The 23,692-nt window shown below is 34.0% G+C and overlaps 1 protein-coding gene and 1 long non-coding RNA gene across 3 annotated transcripts in view; both read right to left on the reverse strand.

Moving 5' to 3' along the window:
- The window catches only part of LOC149409664 (uncharacterized), a 52,191-nt gene extending 28,576 nt beyond the window's left edge, over positions 1-23,615 (reverse strand). Inside the window, exons 1-2 of the mRNA XM_089649435.1 lie at positions 23,206-23,615; positions 22,427-22,689 (exon numbers count right to left, since the gene is read on the reverse strand). Of these exons, the coding sequence (XP_089505561.1) occupies positions 22,427-22,689; positions 23,206-23,349 (407 nt within the window). The 5' untranslated portion in view covers positions 23,350-23,615. The remainder of the gene's footprint in view (positions 1-22,426; positions 22,690-23,205) is intronic.
- Positions 1-23,692, reverse strand: part of LOC149409661 (uncharacterized) — a 463,199-nt gene that overhangs the window by 204,213 nt on the left and 235,294 nt on the right. The gene's annotated exons all lie outside the window — the stretch shown is intronic.

A 23,692-nucleotide genomic window follows, 5' to 3' on the forward strand; every position in this document is an offset into this window, starting at 1 on the left:
CATATCACAAGCCACTATTTTGCCGTGTTATTTCATAAAATGCCTCGACCATAGCTCGACGCTAGTTCGAACAAGAATGATGACGTCACATTCTCAAGATTCACGGGAAGCCATACGCGAGCCGATCCGGCTCCAATGGAACCGGTATGGGGAGTGGGGAATAATACGCTTTTAATCACTTAGGGCAGGTCTACTAATATTCATATGTCTATGATATCATGTAAAATTGGACAAAGAAGAAATGCAATGAAATGAAAATTGAAATTGATGGCGAAATTATTGAAAATGTTATCGATATTAACTACTTAGATTCCAAACTAACCTTTTAGAGCATGCTGAGTATACTCAAAAGAAAATCAGAAAGAAGGTTTCTTTTTTGGGCAGAACAAATCCATTATTGCTCAAACCTCAACATTATAACATTTAAATCTCAAATAAAAAGCTGGATACTTAATATAGGGAGATCTGAAATAGAAAATATACCGATATCAAACACAGACTAAAAACGAATCTACTAAACTGAACTATACAAAAAAACACTATCTTACTAAGGTAAGTTTTTAGATTCTCACGGCCAAAAGCATTTTTGTTGTTTGTTTTGGGGGTGTTATGCCGTGTTGCGCTAACTCCTTCTTTAGCCGACGTTTCGGACAGCGTTGCAGTGTCCATCATCAGGGCAGATCCGGTAGATCCGAAGATGTGATCCGGTAGATCTACCGGATCTGCCCTGATGATGGACACTGCAACGCTGTCCGAAACGTCGGCTAAAGAAGGAGTTAGCGCAACACGGCATAACACCCCCAAAACAAACAACAAAAAAAACTATCTTACTAATTTTAAAATTATTAAAAAAATATATATTATACATGATAAATGTTTATATATAATTCATATGTTACTTTGTTGTAATATTAATTTCTTATAATTAAATTATAATATGTAAATGAAATCCTCAGCACGGGAGATCCCAGTGAGGATATAATTATCTCTATATGTTTTCTAAGAAAAGAAGACAATAAATCATTATTATAATTATTTTATTTTAACTACTGCTCAACGATTCTTTTCTTATGTAATGACAGTAAAATAAACATATATAATTATTTGGCGGGTTGGGAATAACCCGACGTAGCTCAGTGGTCCAGAGCACCTGACCGGACATCAGAAGATGCGGGTTCTATTCCCATTGGCGGCATTTTAATTTAATAGGGATATATTTTAAATTTGTATGGATATTTCAGGTGAGTAATTAATGCTTATAGTAATTTGTTATCCTTTGTGCTATGCATAAGAACCTTATCTTATAAACATTAGTTTATCATTAAAAAATAACAAAATAAGTTGCTAATTCTCCAAAATAGAACTTAGGCGAAATAGATTTTCAAAAAGTAACTAAAATGTTAAAGAAACTAACTTGACTAACAGTGAAACAGATGGTGAACTTAAACACGATGAGATTTATACACAAAAAAATAAATAAACTTTAACCAAAATATTTTTCAATTAAAATTATGAACAACAAGTACATTCACAAACATAAATCAAGATGTGCAAGGAAATTAGGCTACCAAAAAAGACAAAGCCAATACACAATATAGTTTAATGTACAAATTAATACAATATTATAATGCGCTGCTGGAAAGTCTGCGGTAAGAGTCTATTGGTCTGAGGTACGAGAATACTTTTTGATATGTCGCTGTTTTGCTCGTTGCTCGATAATAATTATTATTATAGTCGCATTATGTTGCGAGTTTAAAATATGTGGGACAAGAAGATAGGAAATTGGAATGTTGGGAAGTTCCTGACCATAAATACGGCTCAGTCAATTTAAGCAGCGTTTAATTTAAATCAAAGCAATGCTTGAATTTGATCGAAGGGAACACAATTCTGAAACTTGTACACTTTCTTCGCCCAGAAATAAAACGTTAAACACAAAGGGCGAATATACTCTATACATACGGTGTCCGGAAACTCGTAGTATAAGCGGAAAACTGATCAATCTAGATCACATTTGGAGCCGGTTCTGCGGTATAAATTAGAGCTATCGTTTTCGGGTAATGGTGCTGACACATTACGCCATACGCATCAACGCAGGGCCTATATCACCATATCGCTCGCCATACAATACCATACAGACATGTCAGACCTGACAGATGATGTGTTATAAGTGCATGATCTGCTAGCCAGGCGATATTTGAAAACGATGTGACCCCCTCTCCTGCCGTAGGGAACTGTCGTGATTACGCGGCTGTCAGTTGTCAAGGTGACAGATCCCGTACAAATAAATGATATTCCGCGGAAGCTCCCCAATTGATCTGACCACCTCTCCTGCCGTAGGGAGAGGAAGGTTATAGAGTAGTGTGACACATTAAGATATAATCTTTATAGGCCACGCCCAAAAATGTGATGTAGATTCACTAGTTTCCGTTTATACTACGTGTTTACGGACAACTGCCTTTAAAACAAGATGAAGGTCAGTGTATAAATGCAATTTCTAAAAAGCACCCCCATCCTTATTCCTTAAAGCAAATAAAGTCCGGGCAACGTTGGGGTGCTTCAGCTAGTTGATAATATTTTTGTTGGCAGATGTGGCGTCACAATACTTACCAATTGATCACGATGGTCAATCAAGTGTATTTATCAATAATTTTAGCGATTTCGTAAGTGTTAGTTTTTTTGCATACTTTTGTTTACTTTTTTGTTGGGTTTCTCCACCTCCGATTGAAATGACATTGTTACGTCATATACTTTTTGATCATCACGTCACTACTCACGGGGCAAATCCGGCATAAATATCAAAGTGCAAACTAAAACTTATTTGAACAATTCATAAAAATAATTTAAAAAAAACTTATCCATTAAAAGTCTTTTGGAGGATTGTGATTATCGCCAATTTCAATGGGTTGTTGGCTGAATTATTATGCAAAAATGAGAATAGGCCACTTGCATGGATTTCATAACGACTTGGAAAAAATCGTGTGGATAGATCTTTTTACTAAGATTACGAAAATGTTAGTAAAATTTTGTAGAAATGTACATTTATTTTTATTTTTAAATAAATAAATCCATTATTTGGGCTCGTGTCGTCACTACATGAAAATGTCCCGTCTACTGAAAATGTTCCTATTAATTTTGTAAAATTCCACACTGATTTAATTTTTTTATATGGCATCACTTTGATTTCAGGCGAATTTTTTAATTCGTTCACTAGATTTATTGTTTTTTCTCTGCGAACTTTTCATTTGGTTTGAATTTTTGACAGATGTGAAGAGAACCCCGTACAATTTAGATGTCGATACGTGTTTTAGAGGTATAATGGTTATGGTGCTGATTTTATCAAAATCAAATTTTATAATATTCTTATTATTATTATAATTTACAAGTACAAGTATATTACATTGGATTTATTAATATAGACGTTGTACATTATAATGATTTATGATCAATAAGATGGATCAAGGAAAAAAATATTTATGAGATGTAATATTTTTGGTATGCCTCGTTATTCTGCTGTGTCATTCGTGTGGAAAACGTTCTTTTTTTAAAAATGATTTTCGGCTATTTAATCATTGTTTTTTCTCACCTATAAAATTATGTCCCGTCTTTCCGGTTTATAAAAAAAGGTCTGATTTTTCGGATTGAAATTTTCAAAAAATCCCCAGGGTTTCAAAAATACGATTAAAAAAATAATAATAGTACAGAATGTCTTAGAATATTTTCCTTAACCGGAAAAAAAATTTATAAAATATGATGCAAGTGGCCTATTCGGATATCTTCAATTTAGTTTTTATTTTAACAAAACTCACGTTACAATAATTTTATGAATAAAACAGATCGCGTACGTTAGAGGAGATTTTAGGGCTAAACCGGCGGCTAGACCACTGGAGATAGAATGAATTATTTGCCGCGCGAGGTATCGCGCGCAGGTTCACAGTGATACCAACCTCACAAGAATGTGGGTAAAAGTAATGTTGTCATTATTTTCGGGAGATGTAGACTCCCTATAATTTACCCTACAGTCTATTATTATGGTTTATGCTTGGAGAAATTCTTCAGAAAATTTAAAAAGTGTTTTTTTTCCGTCGGTTAATCAAAAAGGAATAAAATGATGGTCTTAATACTTAGAGCAGATGGCATAGGAAGCAGTGTCAGGAGAATATACTCACGCCGAGAAAGTGGACGATGGAAAAAGTCTACGACTTTGTAATAAACTCAAAAACAATATTAGGTCTGAGGCAGTCAACTCTTAGATCAGCAACATCATCAGCTGTAGGCAGACTGATGGAACCTAAGCGCAAGCCAAATACTAAGTTTGGTGATCGCGCTTTCGGAGCATCTGGGCCGAAGGCTTGGAAAAAACTCCCCTCGGAACTAAGATCCATAACAAGGCCGACACAATTCAGGTCTAAACTAAAAACTTACATTTTTTTTAAGCTGTCATACCTTTAAATTAAATATACTATTCCTGAAAGAAAGTCCAATTATAACAAATTTTCCAATTATGTCCTAAATTTCGCTAACAAACAATTAGTTAATTAAGTGTTAATCTCAAGTGACATACCAGGTAATTATGGTACTGTATATTATCTCCATATACTATTTCATCCACATACTGTGTGGATCAAATTCAACAATATTTTTATTTATATATGTGTTTTAATCAGTCATTTCCTGCACTATTTACGAGTATAATTTCGTAAATATTGTTATATATGTATGTAAAAGCCTTAATAGGCGTAAAATAAATAAAAAATAAATATATAGTTAGTAGATCATTGTAGAAATGTAGTATATATTTGTACAGCGCCCTTGAGGTGATTTTGCACAAAAACGGCGCTATGTAAATCGTCCAAATATTATTATTATAGCTAGATACTAAATGGAGCGAGAATAAATAAAAATACTAATTTCAGCTGTCGGTGATGAACGTTTAATTTAAAAGATTGGAACTACTTATTATCAATATCAGACAAGCGATAAAGTAGGTACCAATATAATTTAATTAATTAATAAGTATTCGAAAAGAGCATTGTTTTGTTCAAAAATGTTTGACAGGTGCTTATATGAATTAATAGAACGAAGATATGATTTTAATATTTCTTTTTTTGACTGGGCATGGTATGTGGTTTGGGCAAGTAGAGCGAATGAGCGAGGAAAGGAGTCTAAGGAGAATATATGATGCGAATGCGAATGGTAGCAGAAGTCGGGGACGCCCGAGGAAGACATGGCACGATCAAGTGCATCACATACTCGAGTCGGGCCATGTCAAGAGTCAGAACAATAGAAGAGTATGTATGAGACCATGTATGAATGTGAATGAGGCACGAAGAAGTGTGTGCCAAGAACGAGTTGTTTAGCGGTCTGTCCTCTCTGCCTACCCCTGGGGGGAAACGGCGTGATGGTTAGTTAGATAGTTAGTCTATTTTTGATACTGACAATTCGTGAAATTCCATTATATATCAATAATGAAAAAAAAATTAAAGTAGCCTACAAGTATTTAAATTTATTTATTTTTTATAATATTGATTACATTTTATGATTTTGACTGTCCATCTAGGAAGGATTCCCGTTTCAGGACAGTCAAATTTACAGGTTTCAAGTTATCCTAGACGAATACAGGATTTAAGACTAGCTAAAATAAGTATGTTAAAATGAAGATACAAAAAAAGATACATATAGGCGTTCGTGATTTCAAATTACATTTTTTAGTATCATTTCGGAATCAGTCCTGCCTAGATCCAACAACCATTTTGTCACTCTTGGACCGAAGGATGACAATTCACACAGTTTCAGCTGAGAGGGGATTTTATTATATATTTTAGGACCGAGATATGAGAATATTTTTTGATAAGCCGCTCTGTTGCTTGTTGGAACGGAAAGGTCATTCCTTCCTTAGAAGTTAGCTTCTGGTTTGAAGATTGTGTTCGGCTGTTTTCATTTTTTTTTTTTTTATGAACATGGATTACAATTTTTTTATATATATTAAACACCAATGGATTAAATTTTATTGGTTTGCTCATTGCTCATCTGTGAGGAGCTTATATTATCAAGTTTGAGTCATCAACGTTGAAAATCATCCATATCTCGTAATCCCCACTGAGTAGGTAATTCATAGAAGTGTGGTTTAAACCGATGTCGTCAATTCAGGTAAGCCCCAGATAGACCGATGAAATTGTTTATATGGTCATGAAAAAATTTCAATATTTTAAAAAGGAAAAAAAGTAAGCTCCGAAAATTATTAAAAACATGTTTTGTTTTGTTATTTAATATGTTATAGGCATGACAAAATTCACGGTGTATATTTAAATGCAACTAAAGCATTTGTCGAGAGATTTTTACTCTATTTCAAAGGAGTCGTGTTTTATTAAATATTTTCACCATTTTCGCTTAATTATTATCGTTTTTTTAATATTAGCTCCCTCTAATATTCGTATTTACATTTCTCCCTTTCAAATCATCTTTGAACGCTTACTACGGGGCCTTAATGTATAGTGGTCTAAAAATGTACGATGAAATGCCAGAAAGTCTGAAGAATGAATGTATTTGCTTTCATTGTTATTCTTATCGTAAAATATATAATACTACAAACAATGAAATGTAACCGCGCATATGCAGGGTTTTCCAAAAAGAGGTGTTGTTTTGATATTCAATCGTAAAAGATCAATGCTTTCGTTGCTTGTGTGGCACGTGGCACGTAGGTAAACGTTGTCCAGATCAATACCACCCAATTCCGGCCATAAAAAATCATTAATCATCTCTCGAGAGCGCAATCCATTCACCGGAACTTTTGCTCCAGCCTCATTTTCGAAAAAGAAAGGTCCAATGACTCCGCCGGACCATAAACCGCACCAAACAGTTACAAGTTGAGGATAGAGAGGCTTTTCAACAATAACGCTTGGGTTTTCCGAGCCCCGGATGCGACAATTTTGCTTGTTGACGAAGCCACCGAGGTGGTAATGGGCCTCATCACTCAAGATGATTTGCATTTGATTCACTCAAGTGAATTTTAATAATTTCAATGCGTTGTTGGAGCGTGTATCGTTCCATTTTTATTAATGGCGTAGTTTCTACTTGTCAAATGTCAAAAAATGACAGCTTCAAAAGTAACATATACCGAAATAGCGGGCTATTCAAAATAACATCTCTTATTGGAAAACCCTGTATTAGAAAATTAATATATGACATCTTAAAAAAAAAGAAGCCTCATGATATTCATTCGCATTTTCAAGCACCGAAGTTTATTTGATTATACAAGAGTGAGAGTTAGTAGTTTAGTACGTAATTATTATTATTGTGAGCAATTCATGATGATGAGGCAGTGATTTCCATCGTTACACACGTATCATTACTGTCGGGATATAGACACAAATATACATCACAGCAAACAGAACATTAATAGCGTAATACCTGTGGAGGAAAACTTCAGAAAGAGCGATGAAAGAGCGGTGGAACGGTTACATTTTGGAAATACTTATTAGGACCCAGACTTTCTACTGACATATTATAACATACTTCCATTGAACACTTGAAGTGTTCTGGCGTCCGAACAACTCGGGAAGTTTTGAGACAAAAAGTTGATCACCATGTCGAGAAGGTTCGTGCCTGGGGTACGGTCAACCTGGTTAGCTTCAACGTCTGAAAAACTCAAGCGTGTCTGATTTCGGCAAAGAGGGAGATCAATGACTGTCTGGTGCATTTGTTGGAAGCATCCTCCCCAATAAAGAGTCAATTGAAATGCTTGGAGTAAGTATATATAGTAATTAGACCAGCTCAAGTATTCCAAGTAAATCTGGTTTCCAACAAACTGGGAATCTTATATAGTGCTAGCAGATTCTTGAATATATTAATTTATAAAATATACAAAAACATAAAACGAGGACGTGCAATGAAATCAGGCTACCAAAAAAGACAAGGCGAATACTCAGAATAGTATTCTATATAAAGGGATGAAGGACTATAATGCGCTGCCAGAAAGTACCATCTGCACCAATTGGAAGGTTCAAGATGTTGCGTAGGAGCCATATCAAGCAGGAGAAAATATAGCATCTTAAGCCCGCTTGAACTTGATTCTGTGCAAAGGAGGGCGGTCCGTCTGATTGACGATCCGTTGACAAACCGATTGCCATCTCAAATGCACAGACGCAATGTAGGCATGCTGAATCTGTTCTACAGGTATTTTAATGGAGCCTGCTCTAAGGATCTAAAAACATTGATCCCGGTACACCGGTACACATGCGTGAAACTCTACAGACACGGATGATGCTTCATGAGAACGGGTAGTTTCTTCGACTCCTCCTTATGTAAGTTGACTCGTATGTGGAACAAGCTACCGGCATCTGTTTCTCCTCCTTCATATAATCCGGCCCTCTTCATAACCATTATATATCATTATATACCATTATATGCATTATATATCATAGTCATCATAGGTACTATGTAAAACTTTATCGGACTGTCAAGCAGTGTCGCACATTATTATTATACACGCGATTCTCCCATTTATTACTTTTGTTTCCTTTTCATATTATAATAGTATATATTTTATTCTTTTCATTTTCTAATAGTATATACCTTTCTAATTTTTTTTTATTTTATTTTTAACAAACTCTTATTGCCTTTCAGACATTTTATAAGCACTTCATTCTTGCTTATACTACTTTATTGTATATTATTACATATAATTTCTTACTTTGACTTAATACTATACTACAGATTGCTACTTATATTTTATTTATATCTCTTTTTTTCATACTTTTAACCTTAATACTATTTACTGATTATACCATTATACTTACATTTATATTGTTGCATTCCGTATGTTGCTGTACTATTCTCTATGTGAAAATAAATAACCCGCATTAATAAATCCTTTCCTACAGCCCCTAGCTTAACCGCCTCAAAACTTAGTTCCCCTGTCTTGACAATGTACGTACAGGCGCTATTGTGAGGTGTCACACTATATATAAATATTTTTTTTGCTCAAATATCATACTATATAAATTACGTTGTATTGATGGGATACTGGAGTGATTATTTTCTCGTTATTTTTTACACTCAAATACGACGACTATATAATTCAACGCGAATCGAAATCTCATGCAAACAGACGATATGTTTCATTTTTAGTGAAAATCATCTTGTTTTGGTTCCCTTTAGAATTGATTTCATACATTTTCTGTATCCAATTCATGTACACGGTCTACGACGTAATTCTTGCGTTAAACATCCCTTCGATTAGGGCCCGATTTACGAGTGTTTTCTCTGCTGGGCCGTTGCCTTCAGCCAGCTACCAAATGGCGAACGATTTCCGCAACATTTAATATGGAAATCGCTGTAAATAACACTGAACGAGAAGGGGAAGAAGATGGAGGGTTTGTATCGAAGCTTAACTAAAGGGTGAACAGAGAAGAATTATTTTCAAACATACTAATTATTACGGTTGTGGGTCTATCTGTGCGTGATTGTAACTCTTGTTCAATGAACTCGCATTTATCCTTGAAATTAAGTGTCATTTTTTAAAATTGGAACTGAATATGACGAAGAATTCAGACAAGCGATTAAATACCGACCTATATGATATAGTGATTTGTTTTTGGGGTATTATGCCGTGTTTCGTTACCTCCTTCTTTAGCCAACGTTTCGGACAGTATTGCAGTGTCCATCATCAGGGCAGATGTGTACTCTAAGGTTGTGTGCTTATGTATGAAGATGCGCTACCGTGGTGTTCACGTAGAATAAAAAAGGAAGTAGCGAAACACGGCATAATACCCCAAAAACAAATCACTATAATACTTTTGGCCGTGAAAATCTCAAATCATACCTATATGATATTTTAACAGAAAATTATTTCAATTGTAATTTTCAAAATTGACAGACAACACAATGTTTGGTTCGACAAATGATTTTGAATATCCTCATTCCTCGTTAAAAAAAATCTAACATAAAAATTTGGATGAAAAAAGATAATAGAGCTTACACCCCAAATTCGAAGTTATTGATTTAACCAAACCATAATTAGATATTATAAAATAATGCAAAATTATTGCCTCTTCACAGGCTTGCCTCATGAGGAGAGCCATGAGAAACCTCAACTAATTACTACGAGTTTCTATTATTTACATTTTTCATTTTATTTTCCATTGTTCATTTTATGTATCTGATTTATAAACCACTATTCACTATAATATATTGAAACTTTTAGTATGCCAAAACGTCCATTGTAGATTCCCTAGTAGCTCGACACACGTGCCTCGATGTTATGGTATTTTGAACCTTAATATTTTTTTATTCCTTTGGTAAGGAAATAATGTATCTTTATATTATTCTAGTCTGTCGTTTCGTCACTTGCAAACATGTTTATTTTATCTGTATTATTGTATAATGCATTATTTAGGTTTATTACATTTGTTCTACATCCATTTTTATACTCGTTACATAATTCGGCTTTTAAATTTGTTACTTCTGCTTTTTATATTTTAGTCTACATTCACTAAATACTTAGTTGCATATTACCAAATCAATCATCTGTGAACATTTATATGAGGCTTTCCTGTAAATAAATACAGTATAACTTTAAAAGAAAAAGACTAAATACAGGTCTAAACTAAAAACTTACCTTTTTAAGCTCTCGTACCCTTAAATAAAAAATATACCATTCCTGAGAGAAAGTCCAGTTATATTCAATTTTCCAATTATGTCCTAAATCCTGTATCTAGATTTCGCTAATAAACAATTATATAATGTTAATTAAGTGTTAATCTCAAGTGACCTACCAGGTAAGTATTGTACTGTATATTATCTCCATAAATAGTTAAGTAATAACATTTACTACTTACATCTAGAAGTAATATTGTTTAAATCTTGTGTTGTTTCTTTATAAATTATTTACCTTAATTAACATGTACATAATTGAACTAGAATTCCCTCGCCAAACACAAGAGCATTGTCTCTTTATGGTGAGGAAAGGCTACTTTAATTTCTATTGTTTTATATCTTTTTTTATCCCGTATACTTATCTATGTAAAAATATATTTTTTCAAATATTAAACAAACAAACAAAATTAAAAAATTGATCACTGTATTATAGGTTTGTACAGCGCCCTTGAGGTGATTTTGCACAAAAACGGCGCTATACAAGTCATCCAATTATTATTATTTAGTTGTATATTACCAAATCAATCATCTGTGAACATTTGTAATTGGTCTTTTTCTTTTCCATCCTCCTTTGTATATTAAATTAATATTAAGACTGTTTATGTTCCATAAAACCAATAAATAAATGTATGAAAAAGTGCGTCGTAATATTCCATGTCAAATATCAAAACTTTTCATTTTAAAGTTATACTGTATTAATTTACAGAAAAGCCTCATATAATTTATTTTTGTTGTGAAGAAAGTTTATTTAGCTAAATAATTGAGTAAATTTTAAGAATATTTTCGTATATCTTCAACACATAAGGCTGCGAATAACGGGACAAAATTTGTCCCGTATTTCCGCACCCTTTTGTATTTTTATAGCAGTAGAGAATAAAAATATTTCTCTGAATATAAATAGTTATTCTGAGGATATTTACATAAACATCAACTTGCAAAACACGAGTTCTTGCGAAAAAAGTAATTGGCATTTTACCCCCGGCATACTTAGATTATTTGTACAGCGCCGTTTTCATGAGATAATCACCTCAAGAGCGCTTAACAACTTAATGTATGCATTTAATCTATTCCTATCACTTATACTTAAAACTTATTACTAGTGGCTTATAACTTTCATTAATTTCTAGTGATTTACAAGTAATACTTTTAATTATTTTTATAAGCAATAATTATTAGCCTGAAACACTCATCCACATAGAAAAATCTCCTGATAAAAGATACATGACGCCAACGGGACATGAACCCGTGTCCTTTCGATTTCAGTGATGTATCTTTTATCAGGAGATTTTTCAATGTGGATGAGTGTTTCAGGCTAATAATTATTGCTTATAAAAATAATTGTTATCCTTTGTGCTATGCATAGATAAATCTTGTCTTAAACATTAGATTACAAAAAAAAAATAATAATAATTAATACTTTTAATGAGTAGGGTTAACATGCATTTTCAGTTATATTTGCTTATTAATTACAATAAAAATATTATTAATACTCTTTCACCAAAAACACATCGCAAAGATGTCATGAACAAAACCAAGATACAAAATTAGATTTAAATATTTTCGCAAATTTTAGCGGGTAAACACTCTGTATCACTCTGGAAGTAAGCGTTTTTGCTGAGTGAAGTAAAAATACATGACTCGAGAAAGTATGTGGTTAGGAAAATTTGGGTACGAAGAATTATTTCGGCAGATAGATAACTTTATACTCGAGAGAAGAAGCAAGTACGAGATGATTCTAATCTCACGGCGCGTAGTACCTACGCGAAACGAAGTTTTTGATGTCAGCTATAATATATTTACATATTTTTGCTGTTGTGTTTGAGACGGAAAAATGTTTTTGCGCCATGTCATGTCGACGTTCATTGGCGGATACGCAATCGTGCAAGTAACCCGCGACACAATCGGTGTTTGCCTAACGACCCGGAAACATTTAGAGACGGTGGGACCAACGGGAGTAAAAATAAATTGTGGGGAAGGGAGTTTTGTAACTTCTTGTAACACTTAGCGGGAATGGTAGTAACCGTTTTCACAATTTTCTAAAGCACGATGGTGATAAGGAGTATTCATTCCAATCTAATTCGTGAAGTTCATCAATTTTATTTATTTATCTACGCCATAAGATGTATCACACATCAATGTGTGTGTGCTCTAATGATGGTACAATCTTATAATATTAATAGTAGCTGGTTCGAATCAGGTGCGACCAAACTTGATTTTTGTCACAAGTTTTTTTAAAAACCGCGCCACTTACTGCTTATTATTTATACGACCGTAGATTATCAGACCGCTAAAATGTCGCTACCTACGTTCGAATCTTCGTGGGTCTCCGCTGCTCTCGTTCAACTCATAATTATTGCATTTAATTAAAAACCATTCAAAGGCTAATTTCACCACATACATTTTCTGGTCGATCATATCCTGTGCTACTAACCATTCATCCTGTGGTTATGTCTACGGTAACCGGATAAATCATCACAATGATAATTCATCACATCTTTAAAAAGTTATATAAAGTGATGAAACAAAAATTTTATTAACTGGGTTATGTAGTGAGGGTAGGTTAAATTTTTTTTTTCATAGTTTCTAATGACTTTATATCACTTTTTAAAAGTGTGTTGAATTGTCTCTGTGTTGAGTTATCATGGAACCATGTCAACATAACCTGTATGGGGGAGAAAGGAACCACCATCAGTGCTGGGGAAAAATGTTAAGTCGTTGATTCCAATATCTTATAATCAAAATATAGATCAAATATTTAATCTATATTTTGATAATTAAAGATTATAAGACATTAAGATAGACTTTAAATCCTTCTGACCACCTCAACATTTAAAAGAATCATTAGCATTCCACAAACTATCAACATTAGAAGACAGAAAAGATATTTCCGACAAAAAAAATTTTATTCTAAATTATCCACAACGCTGTTGACAAAGACTACCTTCTGGAAAATGTTAACTTCCACGGTCCAGTTCGGAACACACGGTCAAACAAACTATTCCACATCTCACACTCACCAACTAACTACACACACCATTCATTTTTCAGAAGTAAAGTTTTTTTACACCTTTTTTGCTTCTGTTTTGTTTGTTTTTGAACTGGTACATTTTAAATTATGTTAAATCTTTATAAAAAATAAAAAACCTGATGTTTTTAGTTTCATTTTTGTTAAAAAAAACCGAGTATTAAGTGGTTAAATCGTCAAATTCCTTGTGTAGATACATTTAAAAAGAATGTTAAATTATTTCTGCCATCCGAGGATTTTCAACATATTCTTTCATCTTTGTCCTTTTAAATTTTGGCATAATATTTAAAATAAGTTTATTTTTTCATCCTTTATTTTTATAATGTAAATTATTTTTTCTCTCTTTCTTTCTTCTCTATTTTAAGAAATAATAGTTTATTATAATTTTTCTTGCAATTAAATATCAAGGTATATCATGGTCACCCTAAATGTTTACAACACTATACTGTAATGAATAGGCTGATAGGTACCATGTAGGTATCCAATTCGTAGAATCGTCAATGTAACAATATTCTTATCTTAATATATAATCTTTGTGTTATGTTTTTATTATTATTTTGTAAAATTACTAACCTTTCCTTATATGTGGTGTGTACACTAAACTGCGCTATATAAATTCCATGTTATTATTATTATTGCTTCTAATAACTTTAATAACTCTATAAATATAATAAATTCTGGATTCAGATTTTAGGCATTCCTCCGTTATACATCTATGCACTGAATTAAAAAATAATATTTTACATTGTTTTCAAATTCAATTAAAAATCAGAGATTTTTGTTAAAAATAGGGAACAAATACACCAATACAATCAACCGTGTGATACTAATACGCGAAGAGTGTGAGAGGAAAAAAAAGAGGAAATGACACGCTATTGATGTCCCGCTTTAATTCGCTATGCGAGAACATGAGACATCCACACGTCTGCAGTTGTATTTTGATTTAGACCATCGATACCTACGACCGCACAGCTGTGTGCCAGCCTCTAGCCAGTTGGCCGCGAACCGTCGTTAAATGTGGACCCCTCGCACGTTTCTTTAGCATCTGCCGATGGTTTTTTCCATGTTTTCAGCAATTAAATTACAATTATTATCACTTTTGATATAAAATAAAATAAACATAATCGATTAGCAATGAATATTAATATTTTTCCGATATTAAATCGCTTATTTTGAAATGTGTATTGACTACACAGCACCGGAACGCGTGAATTTTTTTAGCACCGTAAGGAAAAGGTTAACCTCAATACAGGCTTGTCCTAGTGAGGTTAAAAACTCTAACCTAAAAAATTATAGATACAATGTAAAGATACGATAAATAAATAAATAAATTGAAACAATATTAAAAACTAAAGAAAATATAAAATATTTGATTGAGACGACACTCGAACCTCTACTCTATTTGGAAGTAACGAATTTACCAACCTTGATAACGAATTATTTTTACATTCCGCATTTTCATCAATCTCATAAATAATTATTTAAATTTTAAATACTAATTAGGTATCATCCCACAACGAAACGGCCAATTTTAATATTTTGCAATCATCCGACTGACCCAGTAATTCCCTCTACCCGTATTCGGAAATACGGGTAGAGGGAATTACTGGGTCAGTCGGATGATACCTAATTAGTATCATCGTTGTGGGATGATACTAATTAGGTATCATCCCACAACGAAACTGCCAATTTTAATATTTTGCAATCATCCGACTGACCCAGTAATCCCCTCTACCCGTATTCAGAAACCTCGGGTTATCCAACCCTCCCGATAACGACCCTCTAATAAAGAAGTCCGGCCATCCCTTAGCGGGACCTATCCCCAGATACCGGCACAAGGTGCCTGCCACCTAGCAGAGTTTAACTTGCGACTAGCTGCGCGGCGCGTGACTTGAATTCAAGGGAAATGTGGGTTATTTTCTTACGTATTATTTGATGCAAGGGTGAAATCTGTTGGAAGCATTACTATCTGGAGGATAACGCCTTATTGTTATAACTTAAAAGTAATCCAGTGCAAAATAATTCTAGACGACGTGTTTTTGTTTTGAAATTTGATCGCCAGGAGTGCTATTGATGCTATAATTAAATACTGTTAATTCAACAAGCCTTTCGTTAGCGGGTCATTTTTAAATAATAAAAAAACAATTTGAAATGAAAATTGAACTTGAAAAAATCTCCCATTTACAAAAGGTTGGATTGTACAGGGTTTTCCAATAAGAGGTGTTATTTTGATATTCAATCGTAAAAGATCAATGGGTTAGTTGCTTGTGTGGCACGTAGCGCCGTCTTGTTGAAAGTAAACGTTGTCCAGATCAATACCATCCAATTCCGGCCATAAAAAATCATTAATCATCTCTCGTTAGCGCAATCCATTCACCGTAACTATTGCTCCAGCCTCTTTTTCGAAAAAGTAAGGTCCAATTACTCCGCCGGACCATAAATCGCACCAAACAGTCACACGTTGAGGATAGAGAGGCTTTTTAAAAATAACTCTTGGGTTTTCCGAGCCCCAGATGCGACAATTTTGCTTGTTGACGAAGCCACCGAGGTGGAAATGGGCCTCATCACTCAAGATGATTTGCATTTGATTCATTCAAGTGAATTTTAATAATTTTAATGCATCGTTGAAGCGTGTACAGTTCCATTTTTATTAATGGCGTAGTTTCTACTTGTCAAATGTCAAAAAATGTCAGCTTCAAAAGTAACATCTACCGAAATAGCGGGCTATTCAAAATAACACCTCTTATTGGAAACCCTGTATAACGTGGCAAATTAAATTCTCTGGAGTTATCAATTTAACGTTCTTAATCGATTGGACAAAAACCGTACTAGTTATAAAAATACGAAAATTCTAATATCTTGATCATACTATGAAGAACGACAAATACAAAATAACCCAATTGATAATCACACTTCAAAATCGAAGTGACTGTACGAATGCAGTTCCGCAGAGTGAAGATTAGGTACCTCTTCCCTTAACAGGTATATCACGAATAAGATTGACGTGCGTAACGTTGAAAATACTTTAACCAGCGATATTAACAACAAAATTTTCTCTTTTGATTGACACATACAGCCTAAGATACATGGACATGACAAGCGACCCGTACGTTAATGCAAACTTGCTTTAAAAAGGAATTAACCCACAGCGGGAAGGATCAACAGACCTAGGCTTACATCAATTACTGTACAAACACCAAAAGCCTTTGCGCAAGGGGACAGGCAGGGGGCCTAAAATGTGTGGATAGCCTAAGACCTCCTTAATACAACCCGAGCGGATTAGAGGCTTTAGATACATCATTTTAATCCAGTATCATAACATTACATAGGACGACGAATACTGAAAAGGAATGTAATGTGCAAAAAAAAAAGCTGAAAAGTAACAACGACGTCTGTCCTTGAGGCAAGATATCCAGGAGTTCTAGCACGAACATATCTTTAAATTGACAGAGTACTTGCATAATTTTTTGTTTAAATTACTTTGCATAATTATGGTGTTTTTTTTTTTAAACCGCTATTTGTATTTCACTTTTGTTTTCGTGAATGAATGCAAACATTAGAAGTGGAAACCAACAAACTCCCGATTGAGCTGAAACTCGGAAAATATGCACGACTTGTTGTCGTGAATTCTATCAACTTTTGGTGGCAATCACGCACACACGCGCGGACATATAAGCGTTTCTTTGAGATTCGATGACATGAATGCAGTTAATATACGCAGTAAATGTAGGTCTTATCCAATCGGGATTTGGCTCAGTTGGTAGAGTTGTCGACTCCAGTTCCCGTGTAGAAAGGTTCAATCCTCAATTAAACTAAGTTTGAAAAGACATTTCAAATTATGTTTTATAGTACCTACAAAAATTTTGGTTGCTGTTTTATAAATAAAATATTTGCTAACCTAACTTATTATTTTATAATGTTTTGTTTTGTCACTGTTTTGTTTTATCCGGTTACCAAATCAAACGAATTGGATTGAGAATAAGAAGAACGGAACGTAACCTACCTTATTTCGAATACTTTATATAAGTTTATTACAAATAAGCCAGGAATTCCACAAGGCTCCCATTTGGGACATTTTTTATTCATTATTAAGCAGAATCCAAGCGATAAACTAAGTTGTCGATATTAGTATATCAATATCGGTAGCACGACTGGATCTGCATATATCGAGAATTTCATCAACATCGATTAAAAAATGACTATTTGTTAATATTGTTCATTGGGTATATTTACACTGTCCATGCGGTCATTCGGTGCTTTTCAATTATAATGACCACGACCGTTAATGATTTTAGCACACACTGGATCTTATTATATTGCGTATTATTTGTCTGCTCGTAATGTAATTGCAAGATTAAAAAGTTGGTGGCGAAAATGATTGCACGGCTGACAGAGTCATAAAGGTTATTGAAAAATAAATAACTAATTTGGAAAAAAAATATGTTCGGGACAAAGTTTAACTCCCACTAGGGAGTGATAAAAGAACGCGCGTAACACGAAATTTGGCAAATTTAATCATTCTAATGGACATGCCTCGATAACGTAATCCTGTTATACGTCTACTATCGGCGGAAAAACTCCCTGCACGGTACTATCCGCTACAGAAATATCCGATTAACTGGTCGATAGACCCTTAACTCCAGGCCTCAGGCCAATTCTGTCAGAAGATCGGAGTATTTCCGCTTTGCAATAAAATTCAAATAAATGGAATATTTCTGAACGGATCCGAAAACTGAACAACTGTTTTAGGAAGGTGATGAGATAGATGAGATTTAAGATTTTATTATTAGAAATAAAGACAAATATTATTAGACAAATGTTTTTTTTATATCACCAAGTTTTTAATCGTTTCATGTTAAAATAATTAATAAAAAATTCACAAAGTTATTTTCAAATTGCGGTCCCGACATTTGGTTTCATAAAGGTGCGCATTTTAATTATATTATTGTTCTAACTCCTATTTTTAACTCTGATTTTAATATAAAGCTAGTTTTCTAGTTTTCTCTTTCTAACAGTTTTCTAGCTAGTTCTTTTTCTAGCTAGTTTTCTCTTTCTAACACCGTTTAGATCATATTTCTCACCACAACAGTAAGGGAGATACTGATTTCTGTGAGATCATATGAGTTGTTCCCAAAAACCAACAAATTAGCCTGAGGAAGGCATTGGTAGTTAGTTAGCTGCTAGACGCATAAATACGAACTTTTCTCGAAAACAACTGTTAATTCTTACGCTAACTCAAATTATAAGACTATTAAAAGCGCAGACCAGTGAAAAAACACGGGATATTATAATTTTAATATTGGTCTCCGGACGTCCTTCCTTATCAAAATTTTTTTAAGAAATCACAAATTTACTATTCGAATCAACACGGTTAGTAAGCTTTAAAAATTATTGTTCAGATCTGTTAAAAATGTAAACAAAGGAAATATACATTTCAAAAACAGAAATATTTTTACTAATTATTAAAATAAAATAATTTCCTTTATCCATTTTTATTATTAATTTGGAAAATAAGAAGTTCATTGAACTTAAATAATTTTTCGAATTACGCAGATATACAGGGTGTATCGGCACTAACCCGACAAACTTTAACCAGCTATTCCTTAGCACATTTGGAGTAAAAAATGTTATGTGCACTTTGCTGTCCGGTAACGTTTTTTTTTAATAAAAAATTAATTAAACATATTTTCACCACATGTCACCACTGTTTTATCCTTTGTCAAAATTTGAAAGCAACATCGCAACTCTCGCGTGTTGCTGCGAACGAAGCCCGTATTACATAATCCAGTACCAGAAAAGAAATATTTTATTTAACAATAATGATTATTCACATTTTTCGTATGCGAATCACTGATTGTCTTCTTGTATTGTACACATCAGTTTTATTTTTGTATCTAAATTGTTTCACCTCTGGAATGCTTTGGTTTCACCTCTTACGCGTTTCACGTATTAAATAGTCTAATTTTGAAACTAAGAAACTAATTAGTAGATTTCCTGAATTTATAATCGAAGTCCAATAATTCTGAGCACTTTTAAAAACAATTTTCCTCACTTAGGTACTTATCAATAATAATAATTGGATTATTTGAACAGCGCCGTTGTTTTTTAAATCACCGTAAGTGCTCTGTCAAAATGTTACTTGCTAGGCTATCCTACAACGTATATTTTTTAATAAATTTAGTTATTTACAACTTCGCGGAATGTGATTTATGAATATTATTGCTTATGTTAAAAGCCTTCCAGAATTACCGGAATATAACGAGCAGCTTGACACACTTAAGTTTATTTCCACTAATTTGAAGGTACAAAGAATGTATAGTTTTAAAAACAATCCCGATGAATCAAAAAACGGTTCATATAAAACTGCTGCGCAACACACTGAGACAAAGGAAAGCACTCACACAAACGTCATGACTGCATTGGATTGACCACCTGCAAATGAATGCTGCCAGATTGCTAATTTATTTAAACAATAATTATTAAATTTTATTTAAAATATCGCAATTTTTTTAAAAAATCGACAATAAATTACAACTATAATTTAAAAAAAATATTCTTAACCCCACGCTTTTTCGTAATTGATTAATTAATTCAGAATTTAAACGTTGCTTGAAATGACTAGCCGTATTTGGTGACCAGATCTGAATATCCAGGTTCAGAATTTAAACGTTGCTTGAAATGACTAGCCGTATTTGGTGACCAGATCTGAATATCCAGGTTTAGAATTTAAACGTTGCTTGAAATGACTAGCCGTATTTGGTGACCAGATCTGAATATCCAGGTTCAGAATTTAAACGTTGCTTGAAATGACTAGCCGTATTTGGTGACCAGATCTGAATATCCAGGTTTAGAATTTAAACGTTGCTTGAAATGACTAGCCGTATTTGGTGACCAGATCTGAATATCCAGGTTCAGAATTTAAACGTTGCTTGAAATGACTAGCCGTATTTGGTGACCAGATCTGAATATCCAGGTTTAGAATTTAAACGTTACTTGAAATGACTAGCCGTATTTGGTGACCAGATCTGAATATCCAGGTTCAGAATTTAAACGTTGCTTGAAATGACTAGCCGTATTTGGTGACCAGATCTGAATATCCAGGTTTAGAATTTAAACGTTGCTTGAAATGACTAGCCGTATTTGGTGACCAGATCTGAATATCCAGGTACTTCCTCACCTTCCACTCCTTCCCTTAGCCATAAAACTTACCCCAATTCAACATAAAAATTGTTTAAATTATCGGATGTAATGAAATGCATAATAATTAGACCCCAAAATACTTAATTATTCAGGGAAATAAACCCCTGAGTCATCAGTTGGAAATACCAACGACATTAAGTGAAATTAACAATGCAATAATCCTATTATTGCATTGTTTAAAATTTCACTTAATTATTAGCATTAGCAAATAATATTGGGATTAGCAAATAATAATTTACGACAATTTACTCGGAAATCAATAAAGCCAGAATAATAAAAAAAGAAAGTTATCACTTACGTCGTCTGTAAGTGGCTTTACCAAAGTTTGATAATGCCGTCAGAAGGTGAAACAGCTGTCACGCGTAATAATAATTACAACTAGCAGAACTTGTTTATAAACACACTGTTTTTATAAATTTTTTAATAAGACTGTTAAAATAAAAAAAATCTCTAAATTGAAATGGAGTTCTACAAACTAAACTTAAAATCAAATAAATTTATTGCGAAGGTTCAAAGTACTGTACTGTAATATTATATTAAATAATTTTTACGTGTTTAATTATTGTTTAAAGTCAGATTAAAGCGATTAAAAAACCCACCTGGCAATTCTTATTCGAGTTTCGTTGTTTTTACGTATTGGCGCGCTTACAAGCATCAGTCGTCTCATTTTTAACCATTAATATTTAGTGTGTAGGAAAGAGAGAAGACGCTTTTCGACACACTTGTCGAAAAACTTGTTGAATGCCGACGGGCATACTCTTCTACAGATTTTATTAAATATTGATATGTAGGTAATATTGATGTGTAAATGAATGACATTGTGAGAATTTTACCAATAAATAATAAATGAAAATGCGGACATGTAGTTTATGTTAATTTTTTTATTGGAGCATTTGTTCGAAGTGACTACCATTATTTTCGATGCAAGCGTGTAGTCTTGTTATATTTTGATTATTTAAGTTTGCAGGATTTGCTTTAATTTCTGCAGCGGCTTCCATCACTCGTTCGAGCAGTTGCTCTCTTGAGGCTATTGGCTTAGCATACACTTTTTCCTTGAGAGCCCCCCACAGGTAGTAATCCAGGGGGGTCAGGTCGGGTGATCTTGGTGGCCAAGCAATGGCCGGACTTCCACGGCCTATCCAACGACCAGGAAACTCGACATCCAAGTAGTTCCGCACGGCAATCGAATAGTGTGGTGGGGCTCCATCGTGCTGGAACCACATTCTCCGTAGTAATTCGAGGTTCACATCTTCCAGAATCTCGCCCAGTTGCACTTGTAAGAACTCCAAATACATCGGTCCATTTAGTCTGGGAGGCAACTCGATTGGACCGAGTATTTGATTTCCCAGGATTCCTGCCCACATGTTGATGGAAAATCTGTCCTGGCTCGACGACTCCCGAACAAGCTTGGGGTTTTGTTCAGCCCAATGGTGCAAGTTGTGCACATTTAGCACTCCTGTTTTAGTGAACTGTGCTTCGTCGGTAAACAATATGTTTTTCATGAAGTCTGCATCTCTTATGACATTATGCAGCATTCTTCTGCAGTACACGACTCTGGAAAAGTGGTCATTCTCCATGAGGCCTTGGCAGCGCCTATAGTGAAAAGGTTTGAGCCCGTGCTTCTTCAGAACTCTCCATACCGCCATGTGTTCCCTGTGTCCTATCATCAGAGCGACCCGACGCACGGACAGCGTGGGGTCTTCGGTAATTAAGTTCAGGATTCTCTCCTCAACTGCCACAGGAACGATGTTGTGTCCTCCGCCGGCGCCTTCAATCCGTCCGATGCCACAGTCACGCAATTGTTGATACATCTGAAACAAAACAACAAATAACAACTGCTTTTATTATTCAGCTCAGTAATAATGTCAAATAAACAATCGCGGGCTTTTTCACTCATTTTATTTTTAAAGAACACTTATTTTAGGCACATATCAGAAAACTTACGTTTTCTCTTCATTTATTTCATTTTTTTATAGTAAAATGTATAACAAAGTGTTTTAAATTATAATTTTCTTAACTAGGTACGGTTGATATCTTGGATTCACAGGGGTGAAATTGAATTCAAGTAATTTAAATAATCCCATGGTGAGAAAGGGAGTGAATTCAATTGCAGTGAATGATGCATTTATTAGAGATTAAAATTAATTAACTTTTTAAAACGCCGTTTAGTGACCACTGAACACAAATCACCTAAAGTACAATTTACATTTTTAAAGTTGGTGGCCCCTTGTTATGTTTTTAATGTTCCCAGTTTAAATTTCAAAAGCGCTTTTTGGCATTATCAATGAATGTAAATAGTTTCAATAAACAATTGATAGGGTACAAACCTGGACAAAGGTAGCATGGTGTGGGACGCGTCTTCCAGGAAACCTCATGCGATACTCCCTTACGGCTGCTCGTGAATTTCCATTGCAAAATCCATAAACAAAAACAATATCTGCTTGCTCGGCAGGTGGATAATTGAGGGGCATATTTCAACAGTAAAAACTTAGATAACAAAACAAAAACGAAACTAGAAACTTGATGACATGCGAACTCCCAAAACAGCACTGACCACTGATACGAGACGGGGTGGCGGGAACCACACGGGACTTGAGACAGAATATGTGTGAAAGAGATGACAGTAGCGCGGCGTTGCCAATTATTTTACCCCTATACTGTGGGCAGTAGCGGAGTGTGGAAATTTTATTTATTTTTTGTTTTTAAAAGAAAAAAAATGTTACCGGACAGCAAAGTGTACATAACATTTTTTACTCCAAATGTGCTAAGGAATAGCTGGTTAAAGTTTGTCGGGTTAGTGCCGATACACCCTGT

The sequence above is a fragment of the Hesperophylax consimilis genome, chromosome 30 (genome assembly GCF_061612785.1).
Source record: "Hesperophylax consimilis isolate HC1 chromosome 30, BYU_Hcon_1.0, whole genome shotgun sequence".
Taxonomy (NCBI): Eukaryota; Metazoa; Arthropoda; class Insecta; order Trichoptera; family Limnephilidae; genus Hesperophylax; species Hesperophylax consimilis.